Source organism: Dendropsophus ebraccatus, chromosome 10 (assembly GCF_027789765.1).
Source record: "Dendropsophus ebraccatus isolate aDenEbr1 chromosome 10, aDenEbr1.pat, whole genome shotgun sequence".
Classification (NCBI taxonomy): domain Eukaryota; kingdom Metazoa; phylum Chordata; class Amphibia; order Anura; family Hylidae; genus Dendropsophus; species Dendropsophus ebraccatus.
In genome coordinates this window covers 89198196-89219912 of record NC_091463.1, presented here as the reverse complement: position 1 = coordinate 89219912, position 21717 = coordinate 89198196, and the positions used below count along the sequence as shown (strand labels likewise).

At 42.2% G+C, this 21717-nt stretch overlaps 1 protein-coding gene across 1 annotated transcript; it reads left to right on the top strand.

Annotated features, from left to right (window-relative positions):
• Window positions 1-1358: 1358 nt before the first annotated feature.
• LOC138766310 (serine-rich adhesin for platelets-like) lies at window positions 1359-15829 on the top strand. Its single transcript, XM_069943814.1, has 4 exons — window positions 1359-1829; window positions 7900-13947; window positions 14035-14132; window positions 15337-15829. The coding sequence occupies exons 1-4, from the start codon at window positions 1811-1813 to the stop codon at window positions 15391-15393; spliced, it is 6222 nt and encodes a 2073-aa protein (XP_069799915.1). The 5' UTR covers window positions 1359-1810; the 3' UTR covers window positions 15394-15829.
• Window positions 15830-21717: the final 5888 nt, after the last annotated feature.

Below are 21717 nucleotides of genomic sequence, written 5' to 3'. Positions count from 1 at the left end.
GGGAGCACAGGGGAGCTATATACTACTGGGGAGCACAGGGGGCTATATACTACTGGGGAGCACAGGGGGCTATATACTATGGGGGAGCACAGGGGGCTATATACTATGGGGGAGCACAGGGGAGCTATATACTATGGGGGAGCACAGGGGACTATATACTACTGGGGAGCACAGGGGTCTATATACTATGGGGAGCACAGGGAAGCTATATACTATGGGGGAGCACAGGGGAGCTATATATTACTGGGGAGCACAGGGGAGCTATATACTACTGGGGAGCACAGGGGGCTATATACTACTGGGGAGCACAGGGGAGCTATATACTATGGGGGAGCACAGGGGGCTATATACTATGGGGGAGCACAGGGGGCTATATACTATGGGGGAGCACAGGGGGCTATATACTATGGGGGAGCACAGGGGAGCTATATACTATTGTGGGAGAGCACAGGGGGGGCTATATACTACTGGGGAGAGTGCACAGGGGGGCTATATACTAATGGGGGAGCGCACAGGAGGGCTGTATATAACTGGAGGAGCACATGAGGGGCTATATACTACAGGGACACCTTAAAACTATGGAGGCACAGAGGGGTGTAACTATGTAGGAGTACAGAGGGGTGTAACTACTGTATAGAGGTACAAGGGACCTAACTACTGTATGTGTTGGAGCCTAAAATATTTGTCTGGCAGATTCTGGAGAGAAGATTCACAGCCAGGAGAAGACTTCAAGGTGGCCCAGGCTGGATGGAGAGAAAAAGAAAAGGTGACAGACTCTGATCGGAGAAGACGCCCCCGGTGAGTCACTGGATGTAACTGCACTCTGTTATAGGATTGTAGTGTTAGGGGTCATGATGTGGCGGTTTTATGTAATGGTATCATTGGTGATATCTTTCTGTTTTGTTTAGTGCAGTTTTTATGTAATATATAATCACTGTATGGTGGAAATAGTGTTATAAGGTAACTACTGTATGTATTGGGGCTCTTGATACAGTGTGGGGGCAAATTCAGTACATTATACAATGTGCCGAAAGGGAAGGGGGGGCCCACTCTTGAGGGCTGTGCACTGGGCCCACCAATGTATTAAAACGGCCCTGGGTGTTATACATTATTAGGGTGGTATATGTTAATTGTGTTGATTGTGGCCCAGCAGTGCCCAGGACCCCTATTGCCCTGCTCACCAGCTACACAGGCGGAGAGGTAACAGTGCCAGTGATGGAGCTGACCGTCTGAAAGTCATGGGCAGGAGGTGGTGACCTTGTAAAGAGGTCATGCTTAGGAGTCCACAATGTTTCCCAGTGTCAATCAGCACCAGATTGTGGCCCAGGATCCATATTGCCCCACTCACCAGAGGTAACAGAGCCAGTGATGGAGATGAAAGTCAAGGTTAGGGGCCGAAATGAAGGTGACGCCTTTACAAGCTTACTGTCCACCCTTACAGCTTTATCCTCGTTCACTATCTTCTCTCTATTCCTCCGCTTCCAGTCTATATTTAGAAACCCCACCCTCACCTAGCACCCAGATATCTGACCCAAAGGATACACGACTTTCTGATTGTCATGTATGAAGTCACCGGTCACACACCCTTGTGCACTCCCTGCCTCCTATACGTCTGAATTTGTGTGTGTGTCTATATTGTGCAATATATATATATATCTACTCGTACATGGAGAAAGGGAGATTGTATCCAGGACATCGCACCTTCAGGACCTCGCTGGACTTTTGTGTTGTTATAATTTAGCTGCAAACCATTATTTAATATTTATTCACTATGTATACTGCGGGGACCACACGAGTGATCATCCTGGGGATGGTACTGTTACTGACTGGTAAGAATACACCTATATTATTTTGTATTTTGTTTAATTTTTTATACTGGTATATCATATTGATTCTTATGCTTTTTTTTTTACTCTTTTTTCATTTTGTTATATATTACATTTTTTTGTTTTGCTTCTTTCAATATACATTATAATATATGGCTATATTTCATTTTATGATATAATATGTGATATATGTAATTACTTTTTTATTGTACGCCTTTATATTTTATTATATTATTAAATTTTATGTTTTATTAAAAGACATTTTGGTATATTGCATTTGACCATATCATTTTATACTATATTTTATTAAACGTTTCATATTATAAGACCGGGTTTACGAGCTGTATAACAGCAGCTGTTCTGTGACATGGCTGTGTCACAGAACGGCCGCTGTCTGTGAAGTTCATCCAGCACCGGCGGGATGAACATCACTTTTTTTTTTATTGAAATAAAGGCACATTTGGGTGCTTCTGTGTTCCAATTAACCATAGCAGACAATGTAAAGTGCGGCCGGAGTCATTGTTTAATGAAAACTTACGTTGTGTGAACATGGCTTTACGTAATATTTTTATTAGTTGTCACATTTTAGTTCAGTTATTATCACCAAATCTTCATAGTATGACATTATACATATTTACTGTACGTTATGTGAAGTTTTTTTAGTTATTCAAACCCATGGCAATTATCCGTTAGGCTTCAGGGTTCTTGATGGGATTATCCAGGATTAGAAAAACATAGCATATTCATTCCCAAAACAGCAGTACCCCTCTCCTCAGGTTGTGTGGGGTATACTAGTTTGAATAGAATTGAGCTGCAATACCACACGGAAACTGAGCACAAGAGTGGAGCTGTTTCTGGTAGAATGTAACCATATTTTTCTAATCTGGGATAACTTTCATTGGCGCTGTATTCTAAGTAACAGTTCCCTTATGTTTTATAGTTACCTGCGGGGTGGAGTTGACACAGGTGACCGTGCTCCTGTAGACACCCCGCTCTATCACCCTTTATACTAGTACAATTTAATAACTATTGTTCCTTAGGGCCCTATTACACACACACATTTATCTGACAGATTTCTGAAGCCAGGAATGGATTTGAAAATAGGAGAAATCTCAGTCTTTCCTTTAGGACCTGTTCTCCATTTATAGTCTGTTCCTGGCTTTGGCTTCAATAATCTGTCAGATAAATCTGTGTGTGTAATAGGGCCCTTAACCTTTATTAACATTAGATGCTTTTCTGGTTTTCACCAGACCTGATCTTTTCCTGTGTGATTCATTGATATTCTGCATACATAGTACAGGGCCGGTATCTGATGCGTACAGAAAAGATATTTGTCCACGTGCCTGACTGCAAGCACATAGCTGTGTAATGGAGCGCGGTGTCGTGGTTAGAATGTACGTAATAAAGTACGGGCCCTCCAGCTGTGACTTTCTTATATCTTTTGTATATTATGTATCTATCTATTATCTATCTATCTATCTATCTATCTATCTATCTATCTATCTATCTATCTATCTATCTATTATCTATCTTGTATTATCTATCTATCTATCTATCTATCTATCTATCTATCTATCTATCTATCTATCTATTTATCATCTATCTATCTCCCTCCCTATCTATCTATCTTCTATTATCTATCTATCTATCTATCTATCTATCTATCTATCTATCTATCTATCTCCTATCTATCTATCTATCTATCTATCTATCTATCTATCTATCTCCTATCTATCTATCTATCTCCCTCCCTATCTATCTATCTCCTATTATCTATCTATTATCTATCCATCTATCTATCTATCTATCTATCTATCTATCTTCTATTATCTATCTATCTATCTATCTATCTATCTATCTATCTTCTATTATCTATCTATCTATCTATTATCTATCTATCTATCTATCCATCTATCTATCGATCTATCTATCTCCTATCTATCTATCTATCTATCTATCTATCTATCTATCTATCTATCCATCTATCTATCTCCTATCTATCTATCTCCTATCTATCTATCTATCTATCTATCCATCTATCTATCTTCTATCTATCTATCTATCTATCTATCTATCTATCTATCTATCTATCTTCTATTATCTATCTATCTATCTATCTATCTATCTATCTTCTATTATCTATCTATCTATCTATCTATCTATCTATCTATCTATCCATCTATCTCCTATCTATCTATCTATCTATCTATCTATCACCTATCTATCATCTATCTATCTATCCATCTATCTATCACCTATCTATTATCTATCTATCTATCTATCACCTATCTATCATCTATCTATCTATCTATCTATCTATCCATCTATCCATCTATCTATCTCCTATCTATTATCTATCTATCTATCTATCTATCTATCTATCTATCTATCTATCACCTATCTATTATCTATCTATCTATCTATCTATCTATCTATCTATCTATCTATCACCTATCTATTATCTATCTATCTATCTATCTATCTATCTATCTATCACCTATCTATCATCTATCTATCTATCCATCTATCCATCTATCTATCACCTATCTATTATCTATCTATCTATCTATCTATCTATCTATCTATCTATCTATCACCTATCTATTATCTATCTATCTATCACCTATCTATTATCTATCTATCTCCTATCTATCTATCTATCTATCTATCTATCTATCTATCTATCTATCTATCTATCTCCTATCTATTATCTATCTATCTATCTATCTATCTATCTCCTATCTATTATCTATCTATCTATCTATCTATCTATCTATCTATCTATCTATCCATCTATCTCCTATCTATCTATCTATCTATTATCTATGTATTATCTATCTATCTACACCTATCCATCCTGTGTCTATCTCTCCATCTATCAATGGAACACCTCCCATTTTGGGGGACATTTCTGACTTTTGAATCAACTCCTATCCCTATAAAATGCTTCACCATATTATCGTGTACATTATTGTACATACTTAGGCTAATAATATTTGAAAAATGAAGTTTAAGACATGACAGTGGGGGATGCAGTAATATTTGTATGACAAATTTCTTCTGGAATTTTTAGTATCTCTCATTCCTTGTGGTTATTTTGTTATTATAGCGTCAACAAGTAGAGAACAAGTGTGATCTCTAGTTCTTATATCTTACAAAATTAATCACATTAAAGCAGATTACTATCTGAACGAGGGGGAGTCTGACTGCTGGGACCCCCAATCTTAAGCAGGGGGCTGGTGTCTCTTAGTAGATCAGAGCTATAGGTTGTGCATGCGTGTGGCTGCTCCTTACATTCTCTATGGGAGCCGAGTAAACAGCTAAGCAAAATAGGCGATAACCTTCTAAGAGGGGGAAACCCTTTTAGTGTAAAGTTATTATAGTGGTTTCCGAGAGTTCCGAGAGAAGCAATGTGGTTAGAAAGCGACTCCTTGCCGAGAGTTATTCCGGGACAAATACAATAAATCACCCTCGCCTCTAGATAAAAGTGATGTGCCTATGGGTCTAAGGTTTGGGTCAATGGGGACTCCTAGTGCCATAATACAGGCTTCATATAACACATGGGGGGGCAAGTGTAGAGGACTCAAAGGGGCCATCAAGGATAGGGATGATCGAACAGCGGGAATTTTCAGGTTCCTTCGAACTCGAACCATCGGATTTGAATGAAAAGACGAAGGTTTGAGTTCGAACGAACCTGAAAATTCCCGCTGTTCGATCATCTCTAATCAAGGACCGTAATATTGATGGACAATCCTAAAAACCAATTGGCCGTTGCAGTTATCGGTGAAGCAAGCCAATATTACCCCGTGTAATAGTATCAGCAATCCGTCATTGAACAAACTAATCATCAGCTGATCATATGATTTCACAAATCGAAAAATTATTCTTCATCAAATGCAATAGCCCCATCTTCTCGCTATTCCTTCAGTTTAGAAAGCGATGTGGTTATTGCATCCGTGGTGGTGAGGACAATCACTGGAATATTCCAGCATCTTCTGTTCATCTACATCCTAGATGTGTAATCTGCAGTCCCCCAACTATTGCAAGACTAAAAGTCCCATCATGCCTGGACAGCCTAAGCCAAAACATGATGGGAATTGTAGTTTTGGAAGAGTTGTAGGACCACAGGTTGAACACCCCTGAAAAGGTCGAACAAGGTACAAGGGGGGAAGTGACTCCATAGAGACTGAACTTTAACAACAACAGATAACAACATTCCACGGCCATTCATCCCGTATCGTATAGAACAAGAAACCTCATAGTGTAAATATTGGAGGATATATATTACGTGTAACCGAGAGAGACACGCCTGCTCACCATCTATACGTGCTGCCCCACCTTGGTTATCCGCCTTGTTTACATACCTTGTTGGCTTTCTTTGGTTTGCTAGTTAAGAGCTCTTTGTATATGAATATACAGTATTATATACATTGTGTATTTAGTGTACAGCATGACGGACAGATATAGTAATTGAGGCTCTTGTAAAACTGGCGTAAGGTTTCCATCGTCCCGATGAGCGGAATAGCGTATTCTACCAATAGAAAAACAGAAACCAGATAGTCTGTATATCAGTCTTTTTAAAGAGAACAATACCGGCACTTCAGGCACAGCTTCTATTGGATTGTGAGATGAGGTTGCATATAACAACACTGTACGGGGTGCTCCTCATGAAATACAAAAACATTCATGAATTCATCCGTGGAAGAGAAAAAAGTTAGAGGGCACTCACCATACTGATGTATAAACTTTATTACATATAAGCTTTAAAATCCCAGCAGGTTCATCTGTAGCGGGCTTGGACACAAACCACTAAATAGCACAAGCAATTACAGCTGTTTCGCGGGCATGCGTGCTTCGTCAGACAAAGCGCGCATGCTCGCAAAACAGCAGTACTAGCTTGTGCTAATTAGTGGTTGGCGTCCGGGCCTGCTACAGATGAACCTTCTGTATATGTCTGTTAGGATGTGTTATTGTGAAATGGATCCAGTTATATGGAACGAAGACACCACTCTTAACGGAATATTATAAACTAGTAAACTAGGACATTAGCTATGCAATATTGCTCATAGTATGAAAGTTTTATATATGATCAGTGATGTTAAAAATGGGAGACCTCAGTCTTCCATTAGAGTGGAGCAGCAGGTAAGTCACGCATTTGCATCCCACCGCTCTATTCATTCTCTGTGGCTGGACTAGACTTATCTGTCTCCTAAGCTCCCATGGGGGATGAATGGAGTAACAGCGCACATGCTACTCCATGCTAATAGGAGAGGAGCCTCGGAATTACAGGTGCACTTAGTAATCAAACCCCCAACCCCCCACTATCCATAGTTCTCTACAGGATAGCAGATAATTTTGTCAGTTAAGAAAACCCCTTTAACTAAAAGCCGTATTACACAACATGATAGTAAGGGGAACGGGGAGCAGCCTTAGATCGTTCGGGCTGCCCATTGGAGTCTGCTGCCGTCCATCTTATTACAACAGGGTGACGAACAGGAGACTGTTCCTACAAAAATCAGGATCTTTCAACATGTCCTATTACACAAATCGATTATCATCCCAAATGGCCGGTAATCGGCCAAGTAAGGTAATCGTATAATAGGGCCCTAAGAGGCAAGTTCTTGTACATGCCCTGAAATGTAATATTCTTCAATAGGGGCTCAATAGGTCAAGAACAGAATGCAACAATGGGCACACTAACCTTTAAAAGTTGAGTGAAACATAGGCACAACACTATTAAGACCATGTAGTAGAGAACCAATGCAACCAAGACATGTCTCTATGAACACTGGCATCAAGGTTGTAATGAATGCTGTGGATTTTTTACCAAAATGGTCGTGGTCAACGATCCACAGGCTTCATGATGAGCTGGATGCTAGTGTCCACATAGCCCAGTCCTGGCCTATTTCTGCGCATATGTTCTTCGCATTGTAGTAGTTATTACAACATGTATGGAGGCTTGAAGGCAAATAATATGGAATAACAGCTAACAAACTATACTGTATACCAGAGCTAAATGAGCCGTAGGTACTACATACTGTATGTGTAATAACTACTTTGTTTTCTCTCGTAGTGTCTCCTGTTGAAGCACAGACGACAAATTCATTTCTTTCAACTCTACAAAGTATTATCACTGCAATTGCTAATGCTATTGCGAAAGTAGTAACTCAGATATCAAATGCATTGAATCCAACTACTGCACCAAGTACTACAACAGCCACGACTACACCGCCAACATCAAGTACTAGTAGCTCCGCAAGTAATACTGTGGCTTCTTCTACTGCAACCACTACTGGAACGAGTGGAACATCCCATTTGTCATCAACCTCTCAAACTTCTGCTGCAACAAGCACAGCCTTTACATCATCAAACAGTGGAAAAACTTTTGATACTGGGACAACTAGCCAGCTGATATCAACAAGTCAGCAATCAACTACTGGGGCAACCAGTAATGTAATTCCATCCACCACAAACATTGCATCTTCCCTCAGCAGTACACCAACATCAAGTAGTCAGCCAGTGACAGCTACAACAAAATCATCGGCCAGTAGTGCATCTGTAAGTAGCCAAGCAATATTTAGTACTACAGCAAGTGGATCAAGTAGCCAGCCATCTTCCAGTAGTGCTTTTACTTCTTCAAGCACCACAACTCAAGTGCAATCATCATCAAGTAGCAGCCAAGTATCATCAACCTACCCACAGACATTTTCTAGTGTATCTGTAAGTGGACAAACGTCATTTAGTGGATCTACTAACCAGCCATCTTCTAGTAACACCTTTACTTCTTCAAGTACTGCAACACCAGCAACCTCAAGTACTGGAACTAATAGCCAGCCACCAACAACAAACCTACAAACATTCTCTACTTCTTCTGTAACAAGCCAAACATCATTCAGTTTATCTACTAACCAACCGTCTTCTAGTAACACCATATTTTCTTCAAGTACTGCAACACCAGTTCAATCAACGGTTACTGGTAGCTTAGCAACATCAAGTATTGGAACTAGTAGTCAGACACCAACAAGTAACCTACAAACATTGTCTACTTCTTCTACAAGTGGTCAAACATCATTTAGTGTATCTACTAACTTGCCGTCTTCTAGTAACATCATCACTTCCTCAAGTACTGCAACACCAGTTCAATCAACGGTAACTGGCACCTCAGCAATCTCAAGTACTGGAACTAGTAGTCAGCCACCAACAAGCAACCTACAAACATTGTCTACTTCTTCTACGAGTGGCCAAACATCATTTAGTGTATCTACTAACCAGCCATCTTCTAGAAACACCATCACTTCTTCAACTACTGCAACACCAGTTGAATCAACGGTTACTGGTAGCTTAGCAACATCAAGTACTGCAACTAGTAGCCAGCCACCAACAAGCAACCTGCAAACATTCTCCACTTTTTCTACAAGTGGTCAAACATCATTCAGTGTATCTACTAACCAGCCATCTTCTAGTAACACCATCACTTCTTCAAGTACTGCAACACCACTTCAATCAACAGTAACTGGCACCTCAGCAACCTCAAGTACTGGAACTATTAGTCAGCCACCAACAAGCAATCTACAAACATTGTCTACTTCTTCTACAAGTGGTCAAACATCATTCAGTGTATCTACTAACCAGCCATCTTTTAGTAACACCATCACTTCTTCAAGTACTGCAACACCACTTCAATCAACAGTAACTGGCACCTCAGTAACCTCAAGTACTGGAACTAGTAGTCAGCCACCAACAAGCAATCTACAAACATTGTCTACTTCTTCTACAAGTGGCCAGACATCATTTAGTGTATCTACTAACCAGCCATCTTCTAGTAACACCATCACTTCTTCAAGTACTGCAACACCAGTTCAATCAACAGTAACTGGCACCTCAGCAACCTCAAGTACTGGAACTAGTAGCCAGCCACCAACAAGCAATCTACAAACATTCTCTACTTCTTCTGTAAGTGGCCAAACCTCATTAGGTTTATCTACAAACCAGCCATCTTCTAGTAACACCATCGCTTTATCAAGTACTGCAACACCAGCAACCTCAAGTACTGGAACTAATAGCCAGCCACCAACAACAAACCTACAAACATTCTCTACTTCTTCTGTAACAAGCCAAACATCATTCAGTGTATCTACTAACCAGCCATCTTCTAGTAACACTATCACTTCTTCAAGTACTGCAACACCACTTCAATCAACAGTAACTGGCACCTCAGCAACCTCAAGTACTGGAACTATTAGTCAGCCACCAACAAGCAACCTACAAACATTGTCTACTTCTTCTGTAAGTGGCCAAACATCATTTAGTGTATCTACTAACCAGCCATCTTCTAGAAACACCATCATTTCTTCAACTACTGCAACACCAGTTCAATCAACAGTAACTGGCACCTCAGCAACCTCAAGTACTGGAACTAGTAGCCAGCCACCAACAAGCAACCTACAAACATTGTCTACTTCTTCTGTAAGTGGCCAAACCTCATTAGGTTTATCTACAAACCAGCCATCTTCTAGTAACACCATCGCTTTATCAAGTACTGCAACACCAGCAACCTCAAGTACTGGAACTAATAGCCAGCCACCAACAACAAACCTACAAACATTCTCTACTTCTTCTGTAACAAGCCAAACATCATTCAGTGTATCTACTAACCAGCCATCTTCTAGTAACACTATCACTTCTTCAAGTACTGCAACACCACTTCAATCAACAGTAACTGGCACCTCAGCAACCTCAAGTACTGGAACTATTAGTCAGCCACCAACAAGCAACCTACAAACATTGTCTACTTCTTCTGTAAGTGGCCAAACATCATTTAGTGTATCTACTAACCAGCCATCTTCTAGAAACACCATCATTTCTTCAACTACTGCAACACCAGTTCAATCAACAGTAACTGGCACCTCAGCAACCTCAAGTACTGGAACTAGTAGTCAGCCACCAACAAGCAACCTGCAAACATTCTCTTCTTCTTCTGTAAGTGGCCAAACATCATTCAGTGTATCTACTAACTTGCCATCTTCTGGTAACACCATCACTTCTTCAAGTACTGCAACACCACTTCAATCAACAGTAACTGGCACCTCAGCAACCTCAAGTACTGGAACTAGTAGTCAGTCACCAACAAGCAACCTGCAAACATTCTCTACTTCTTCTACAAGTGGCCAAACATCATTTAGTGTACCTACTAACCAGCCATCTTCTAGTAACACCATCATTTCTTCAACTACTGCAACACCAGTTCAATCAACGGTTACTGGTAGCTTAGCAACATCAAGTACTGCAACTAGTAGCCAGCCACCAACAAGCAACCTGCAAACATTCTCTACTTCTTCCGTAAGTGGCCAAACATCATTCAGTGTATCTACTAACCAGCCATCTTCTAATAACACTATCACTTCTTCAAGTACTGCAACACTAGTTGAATCAACGGTAACTGGCACCTTAGCAACCTCAAGTACTGGAACTAGTAGTCAGCCACCAACAAGCAACCTGCAAACATTCTCTACTTCTTTTTTAAGTGGCCAAACATCATTTAGTGGATCTACTAATCAGCCATCTTCTAGTAACACCTTTACTTCTTCAAATATTGTGGCATCAACTTCAAATACGGGAACAAATAGCCAATCAACTTCAACAAGTGTAGTGCCGACTGCAAGTAGTGTAGCAAGTACTGTCAGCACTGCCGCAAGCACTCAACCCTCCTCTAATAGGTTAACAAGCACAACATCAAAAAATACCGTTCCATCTTCAACTGCTACATCACTTCTACAGTCAACACCATCAAGTGCATCAGCCTCTACCATTAATGCATCTAGCAGCCAAACACTTAATACCATTTCAATTTCTTCCTCCACTCTGACCACTGCAACATCAACCCCATCTAGCACTGTGGCAACTTCTGGTAGAAGCCCAACATCCTCCAGTATTAGCAGTCCTTTCACTATTTCAAGCACTGCAACGTCAACCTCATCCAGCACTGTGGTAACTCTCAACACAGGTAGTAGCCAGACTTCCTCCAGTACTAGCATTTCAACCACTGCAACGTCAACCCCATCAAGCTCTGTGGTAACTCCCACCACTGGTAGTAGCCAGACGTCTTCCAGTACTAGCAGTTCAACCACTTTAAACACTGCAACATCAACTCCATCAAGCTCTGCGGTAACTCCCACCACTGGAAGTAGCCAGACATCCTTCAATACTAGCAGTTCAATAAGCACAACAACATCAAAACATACTGTTCCATCTTCAACTGCTACATCACTTCTACAGTCAACACCATCAAGTGCATCAGCCTCTACCATTAATGCATCCAGCAGCCAAACACCTAACACCATTTCAACTTCTTCCTCCACTCTGACCACTGCAACATCACCCCCATCTAGCACTGTGGCAACTTCTGGTAGTAGCCCGACATCCTCCAGTACTAGCAGTCCTTTCACTACTTCAAGCACTGCAACGTCAATCTCATCCAGCACTGTGGTAACTCTCAACACAGGTAGTAGCCAGACATCCTTCAGTACTAGCAGTCCTTCAACCACTTCAGGCACTGCAACGTTTACCCCATCCAGCACTGTGGTAACTTCCACCTCTGGTAATAGCCAAACATCCTCCAGTACTAGCAGTTCAACCACTTCAAGCACAGCAACGTCAACCCCATCAAACTCTGTGGTAACTCCCACCACTGGTAGTAGCCAGACATCTTCCAGTACCAGCAATCCTTCAACCACATTAAGCACTGCAACGTTAACCCCATCAAGCACAGTAAATCCCACTTCTGGTAGTAGCCTGACATCCTCCAGTACTAGCAGTTTAACCACTTTAACCACTGCAACGTCAACCCCATCAAGCTCTATAGTAACTCCCACCACTGGTAGTAGCCAGACATCTTCCAGTACTAGCAGTCCTTCAACCACTTCAAGCACTGCAACATCAACCCCATCAAGCTCTGTGGTAACTCCCACCACTGGTAGTAGCCAGACATCCTCCAGTACTAGCAGTCCTTCAACCCCTTTAGGCACTGCAACGTCAACCTCTTCCAGCACTGTGGTAACTTCCACCACAGGTAGTAGCCAGACATCCTCCAGTACTAGCAGTCCTTCAACCTCTTCAAGCACTGCAACATCAACCCCATCAAGCACTGTGGTAACTCCCACCACAGTTAGTAGCCAGACATCCTCCAATATTATCAGTTCAACCACTTTAACCACTGCAACATCGACCCCATCAAGGTCTGTGGTAACTCCCACCACTGGTAGTAGTCAGACATCCTCCAGTACTAGCAGTCCTTCAACCTCTTCAAGCACTGCAACGTCAACCCCATCAAGCACTGTGGTAACTCCCACCATAGCTAATAGCCAGACATCCTCCAATATTATCAGTTCAACCACTTTAACCACTGCAACATCAACCCCATCAAGCTCTGTGGTAACTCCCACCACTGGTAGTAGCCAGACGTCTTCCAGTACTAGCAGTCCTTCAATAACTTCAGGCACTGCAACGTCAACCCTATCCGGCACTGTGGTAACTCCCACCACTGGTAGTAGCCAGACGTCTCCCAGTACTAGCAGTTCAACCATTTCAAGTTCTGCAACGTCAACTTCATCCAGCACTTTGGTAACTTCCACCACAAGTGGTAGCCAGACATCCTCCAGTACTAGCAGCCCTTCAACCACTGCAACCTCAACCCCATCCAGCACTGTGGTAACTTCCACCACAACCACTACAAAGTCTCCTTCTACCCCTAATTCAACAACTTCCTCTACAGCATCAACTACCTCCACATCTTCATCAACATCATCCACCACTTTAACTACCAGCCAAAGTACCAACAGCCAATCAACTATAACTACAACTACTGAGACTCCCACAACTGTTTCTACTAGTACAGCTACAACAAGTAAATCAACAGTAACATCACCTACGCAGACTGCTTCTAACCCAACATCGACAGTTACTGTTACAACTACCTCTACGACTAGCGCATCAACAACTACTACAACAAGTGCAAAACCACAAACTGCCACTACAATTGTGTCTTCAAGTACTCCAGTGAGTGGAACTTTAACAACGACCAACAATTTCACAAGTTCCAATACATCCACAGAAGCAATAGCTGGTATGTGAAATGCAATAGTTTCTAAAAGAGATGTAAAAAAAAAAAAAATTACTGTATAATAATAACTTTTTTAAATGTTATTTTCAGCTACTACCTCCGCCAGTGGTATTCCAGAATGGGGCATCATCCTAATATCTATCGGTGCAATCCTTGGTACAGCTGCTGTCATTGGTTCAGTATTTTCGGTAAGTAATAATTGCTTGAATCAGGCCGATTCGGCTTATTATCGCTCTTTGTACTAGAGAAAATGATCAAACAATGACAATGATCATCGGTTGATTGTTTCTTAAGGACGGGAACCAAAATCATAGGCCTCCAACTGCGCATTGCTACATGTAATAGCCAATGTGCGCAGGGGCGGATTAACTTTAACATAGGCCCCGGGCTGTTCACCAAGCCTGGGCCCCCCCCCCCACACCACTGTAACTATGGCAGCACTAGCCCGGACAGATAATAATAATAGGTCATGATGTCCTGATTTGTGCAAAATTGCCACAAAAAAACTGTGATTTTTTGCAAATCATGGCGGAAGTGTAGCCAGGAGACAGTACACCACTGAAAGTATAAGTCTTTTTGGGTGGTCATGGGCCCCCCAGGAGCTCAGGGCCCTGGGCGGCCGCCCAAAACGCCCCTATTATAATCCACAACTGAATGCGCGACTGACGGCTAACGATTGAATATACTGTTAATATGTTACCTCTCCACACTCAAGGTGTTCTCCTGCCCTCTGCTTGCTTCCCGACACACTTCCCCCCCCCCCCCCCCCGCCCCGCTGCAGCTTCTCTGAGCGGGCCAGGACCGCAGCAGCCAGTGATTGGCTGAGCAACCTGTCAGCTTAGAGAAGCTTCAGCTTCCGGAGAAGGAAGCAAGGAGGGGGCAGAAAAAGACCAGGAGCGTGGAGAGGTGATGTATGAACACTTTAGGGCAAGGGCATCATGGACATCGCTAACAATGTCTGTGCAGCCCTTGCTAAATGATTATCGAGCTGTGTAATTGGCTAAGTAATCGAATGTCAATCTAGCAGATCAGCGTTTGTTTACATTATTGATTCGGCCATTATGAGCCCATCTAATAGGACCCTAAATGTCCCGCACTGGTACCTTTGTATCTACCTGCAGGCAAGTCTGGAAGTTTTCAGAATCTGCCGGTGAGACTGCATGTAGTAAGAGGAGATTGGAAGTAAATATAGGGAAACCTGGGCTATGAACCTTGATCCTTTCTTGATAGGTTTCTGCAGTATAGTCCCTCATGGGGAGGAGAGCAAGGTGTAGACCTAGCCGTGTCTTGCTGGGATAGTAAACGTTAATAGGTCAATTTGATGAATGAAAACTATAGTAAAGAGATAAAGGAAGACATACTAATACTAACATTTTTTCTTTCATTAAACAGATAATCTACTGTGTCCAAAATGTTTTGCGCACGACCAGCTACACCATCAACGTATAACAAAAAGAACATCCCACACTTCTCTCACACTAGCTGCAATGATGATTGTTAGCAAAGAAAAAAAACAGTATTGGTAGACTAGTTCAATGTTTTGGACTATGGCAGCATCCTGTGCTGGGTGTATTCCTATGACTGACATTCAGTGATGGGGGCTCCTGAGGTTACGAGGTATACAAGAAGCCCATCACTGCTCATTTGGTGTTTTGCCGATAGCACCTTATTGTGTCGGCCTAGACACATGGATGTAGACTTCTGTATGCTGGGGTGAACAAGGACCACATCTACTATCGCTTGCAGGCATTCTCGGACTGGCCCACCAGAGGACCGGAGGATCCTCTGGTGGGCCCCCAGTTTCAGAACCCGCACAAACACTGATTGACTTGTCGTCTCTCACTGGTTCTTCATTGGTGGGCCCCCAGGATCATTTCCTCTGGTGGGCCCCCAGTTTCAGAACCTGCACAAACACTGATTGACTTGTTGTCTCTCACTGGTTCTTCATTGGTGGGCCCCCAGGATCATTTCCTCTGGTGGGCCCCCAGTTTCAGAACCTGCACAAACACTGATTGACTTGTTGTCTCTCACTGGTTCTTCATTGGTGGGCCCCCAGGATCATTTCCTCTGGTGGGCCCCAGATCCCCCCGTCCGACACTGCTTGCAGGACTCAAATTATATTCATGCAGAAACACTGGCCAGCCCCGGAATAATATATAAACCGAGAAGCTTGGTCCAGTGGTGGAGACGCAATGACTGATGATACAGTGTGAAGGTGGATGGAGCCTGATGAACACTGTACAGTACTGTATATTAGAATTATACATGTTATTTACATTAAATATTACTTGATTAAATTACGCCTCTGATGGACAATAGTGGTATTGCTGGCAAAACCATAACCAATCAGGGTTTGGCTTGTATGATAACAATACTTTTGCTATATAAACTATATATTTATTGCATATGTGTTATATGCACTTAAAGCCGCTATGCAAAATGAATAAAGATGTGATATATGCGGTATTACATGATGGCTAAATAAACTGTGTATTATGTGTTTTATGTTCAGTAACGTGAATCGGGCAACGTGATCAAAAGGAAGAGCAGTGTAATACATAGAAGAGAGGGAAACAAAGTTCAAAATGGCCTCCTGATATGTCATAGTAGAGGAACATGGGGGGAGATTTATCAAACTGGTGTAAAGTAGAGCTGGCTCAGTTGCCCCTAGCAACCAATCAGATTCCACCTTTCATTTTTCAAAGAATCTGTGAGGAATGAAAGGTGGAATCTGATTGGTTGCTAGGGGCAACTGAGCCAGTTTCACTTTACACCATGTTTGATAAATCTCACCCAAGGTGTCTTCCTATAATGTCATGTCAATTCTCTACCTTTTTGTTTGCTTAGAATAATGTTACTCTGGGAATCCTTTATTTTAGTTTCATATTAAAATTGCCCAATACCAATCAATTTTTGGCCAAAAAACTTCTTTTATGAAGCCCAAATTTCAAAGACATAATTAAGGCCTTAAAAAAAGGGTCATTTTGGGGCCAAAAGATTGTATTGTATTGACGGATGTCAACATGGAATACATATGGAATGTTCCCAACTCTGGTGTCTTGGACTTCCTGGATTTTGATGTAAGCATGCTGGTTGGGTGGAAGACCATACCAAGGGATGGGTACTGCATGTTCTCTTCCTCATCAGGTCACTGTGTGCTACCAGCTATTCACACTCATCACCTATTGCTCGGAATTAAAGGAGTAGTTAAGCAAAAAATAAATAAATAAAATTCAAATTCACTGGTGCCAGAAAGTGCCGGAGATTTGTAATTTACTTCTAATAAAAATTTTGAGTCTTCCAGTATTTATCAGCTACTGTATGTCCTGCAGGAAGTGGTGTATTCTCTCCAGTCTGACACAGTGCTCTCTGCTGCCACCTCTGTCCATGTCAGGAACTGTCCAGAGCAGTAGCAAATCCCCATAGAAAACCTCTTCTTCTTACCAGACTGGAAAAAATACCACTTCCTGCAGGACATACATACTGAAAGACTTGGATTTATTTAATAGACTATAGATTTATTTAATAGAAGTAAATGGCACTTTCTGGCACCGTTTTTTTTTCTGCTGATCTACCCCCTTGAGATTATCAAGAATAAAAAAGAATCTTAAATCTTGGTGAAGTTCAGCTAAGATTTATCTTCTTTCTTAATGTATCTGCCTGTACCAATTCATCTAAACAGCACATAATGGGTGGTTCTTCACAAAAACATCTAGGTTAAACAAGCAATGTCTTGATGGATCAGGGTCAGGTTAGCATTTGTATAGTAGGTATACAAAATAGGCCCGAATGTTTAAGTGTCAACATTCTGCTAGTACAGGTTACGGAAAGAGATCACAGGTTGGGGTTTGGTTAGATCATGTGATGACCTCTCCATCAAGGTGCTACAAACACATAGCTAATAGGCAGGTTATTGCTATGTCGGACCACATAGGCAACATAAAAACTAGACGGCAATGCTTCCCAAAATACTTAAAAGAGAAGTCTGGCAATTTTTAAAATCCTGGAGCCGGCAGGGGGAAATATGATTACAAGTACGAACTTACCTTTGCCCATGTCCTCGGTGAGTGAACTCGGGACCCCCGCCGGGCTCCAAGATCTCCAGGGTGTTCACGTCATGACCCGGCTGATGGACTGCCCGGAGTTTTTCTGTAAAGTGACTCTGTACCCACAATCTGACCCCCCCCCCCCCCCCCCAAACTACTTGTACCTTTGAATAGCTGCTTTTAATCCATGATCTGTCCTGGGGTCTGTTCGGCAGGTGATGCAGTTTCTGTCCTAAAAAAACTTGCAGCCCCGTGCCCAACGGCCGAGGCTTAGAGTATCTATGCCCTAACTTTGCACCACCCCTCCTTCCCTCCTCCCCACCCTCTTTATCATTAGGAATGCCTCTGGAACATTTTCTACTGTCTGACCATTGCACAGGTGCCTTAATGATCCAGCCCATGCTCATTGTTCACACAGCTGATGAATAGGAGACAATCTGCCTGGAGCATTCCTAATGATGGGGAGGGGGAGTTGGGACAGAGAGGTTGTGCCAGCCTAATGAATACACAATCTAAGCCACACTGCTGGGCACAGGGCTGCCAATTTAAAAGTAGTTTTTTAGGAAAATAACTGCATCACCTGCCGAACAAACCGCAGGACGGATCTTGGATCAAAAGCAGCTATCCGAAGGTACAAGCAGTTGGGGGGGGGGGTCAGATTGTGGGTACAGAGTCACTTTAACATTCTGTCAAAATTAGGATTTTGTACAGATTTTGTACAGAAACAAGTCTAGGTGTTAGGTCTATCACTGGGGTCAGATATGCCCACCAGAATATCAGAGGAACCTCTGGTGGGACAAAAGCTCTAATACAGTAATGGGCAGCTATCTACACACAGTAGGCATCTATCTACCTATTAGAAGTAAAGGGGCACAAAATCTACAAGAGGCACATTATTACCATTTAGACCTCTATGGTTGGAGAAAAAAAAGGATGGTGTTGGAGAAGTTTGGAGTCGTAGATGTTTGACAATTTTTGGCATACAATTGTTGACTAGAGAAGTTGTAGTGGTAGTCTTGACAAGATGGAGAAGAAAAGAAAATGAGTCTGACCAGAGAAGATGTTACCCACTCAGTTAATGTTGCTGCACAGATTTGGTAAATCTCCCCCAAGAGGTTTTGGTATCTATCAGACGCATGATGCAATGAAGTAATATTTTACGTTTTACTATACAGTATTCTTTATGTTACTTTGTGCTTTTATACATGAAAAAGGATTACAACCAGTTTGTAGTTCCGGCAGTGATATGTGCTGCTGTGAGGTCATCGGTCTGACAGGTCTCTTCTGCTATGAGGACAGCGAGAGGTGGAGGTCCTGATCGTGCAACAGGACTGAACCATCCATTGTCCCAGCCATTTTGCTTATGATGTAAACAGACTATGATGTCATAGAGGAATGTATAGAATCAAGGGAGTTATGAATCGTGATCCATGATCACAGCTTCCCTCCCAGTTTTGTTTTGTTTTTGCAATTATTGTATAGCTAGTTATATATAGATTAAAAGAAGACAATAGAAAAAGCATGACTGAGAGCCTCAACACAGCCAAAAATGCTGTCTATGACATAATGATATGGCAGGTGCATACTCAGAGAAGATAGAAGCACAGCAAACTACAAGTCTAAGGATATGACAAGGGAAATACCAAAGCCAGATATCCATCCACAGACAGTGGTTTCGGGGTGCTGCCCCTCATCAGGATCACCACCACGGTAAAATAATCAATGATCTCAGGGAGACCAGCTAGTCTACCTGTTTTGCCGTAGTGGTCTACTAGGCATCCTCCTACCTAGCCAGAATCTTACTGCTGTCTGTGCATGGTTACCTGGCTTTGGTATTTCCCATTTTGAGTTGCATATTGACTCAAATAGGCCACTTAAGATGGTGGTTTTGGTGGTCTCCTTACAGGAGCCAACCCTTGGCTAGGTCCTTCCTGGAGGGAAATCTGGCTAGTCCCCTGTGAGAATTAACATTCACCAGCTTGCAGGCCGGGTGAGTGTGTTGGGTGGGGGGGCCGTACAGGATTCATGGGGCCCCATACAGTTTTTTGCTATGGGAGTGCTTGAATCGTAGCTACGCCCCTGCATGTCTATATGGAGTTTACATCATGTCTCTATCGGGTATACGTCATGTCTCTATGGGGTATACTGTAATGTCTCCTAGCAGTATATGTCATGTCTCTATGGGGTATACTGTCATATCCCCTAGGGGTATATTTCGTGTCTCTAGGGGAGTATGTCATGTGTCTAGGGGGTATACTTCATTACTCTAGGGGGTTTATGTCATGGCTTTAGGGGGGTATATGTCATGTCTCTAAGGGGTATATGTCATATCTCTGGGGGGTATATGTCGTCTCTAGGGGTATATGTCATGTCTTTAGGCGGTGTATATCATGTCTCTAGGGGGGTATATGTAATGTCTCTAGGAGGTATACGTCATGTCTCTAGGGGGTATACGTCATGTCTTTGGGCGGTGTATGTCATGTCTCAAGGCGGTGTATGTCATGTTTCTAGGGGTATATGTCATGTTTCTAGGGGTATACGCCATGTCTTTGGGCGGTGTATGTCATGTCTCTAGGTGTATGAGTCATGTTTTTAGGCAGTGTACTGTATGTCATGTCTCTAGGGGTATAAGTCATGTCTTTAGGCAGTGTATGTCATGTCTCTAGGGGTATATGTCATGTCTTTAGGTGCTATGTGTCGTGTCTCTGGGGGGTTTACTCTTATCTATAGGGGGTATATGTCATGTCTCTAGGGGTATATGTCATGTCTTTAGGCGCTATGTGTCGTGTCTCTGGGGGGTATACTCTTATCTATAGGGGGTATATGTCATGTCTCTGGGAGGGAGAGGGTTATATGTCATGTCATGGGGTGCTTACACGGCCCTCATGTCACCCTTTAAAAGGCAGAACAAAGTAGGATCAGCGCTTTGTGGGTCCTTTGTGGAAAACATTAAACTACCTAAGACAAGGTTAATGCATTATACAGGCACCAAGTACAACAGCGACATCAATAGGACAACAAAGAGCATTACAATATACAAAAGTGCTCTATAGAATAAAATCTATATTTTAAGTAGATTAGATAAAAATGTTTATTCCTAGTATCTTAGTAACTTGTGTATGTTATCGAATTATAATGGTTACATCCGGTAAAGCAAGAATATTCACCTCAGGTCATTTTGGGGCAGCCATACTTTGATGTTAACCTTACTAACTCTGGATCCCCTGACGGAAAAAAAAAACTAACAGTAATGAATAAATCAATGTAGTTAAAAAATCATAAACAGGCATAAGAAAGACAGGCCAAATAGTCAGACACCCATCCACCGCCACACTGCTCCAAAAGCCCAATTTCTATTGACCGTGACCTGTATATTAAAGGGGTTGTGCAGACGCACAAGATTCTTGTTTCTGGGCTCATGGTGGCATTAAAATAAAAAAGTCATACTTACCAGCAGCGATCCCTTCCAGTGTCCACCTCGATATTCCTGATCCCCTGTCCTTGCTTAGCAGCAATCCCTGTTGTCGTAGTGACATGTAAAAAAGTGCCAGCTCGGCCGATCACTCACCAAGGGGTGTCAGCACTACAGACAGGGATTGGCTGACAGGACACTTGAGATTGACTGTATATATTCCGATAACTAGAGATGATCGAACAGGGCCGAGGTTCAGGTTTGTACAAACCCGAACCATCGGCATTTGACCCCCACTATCTTCCCGTTCCGTGG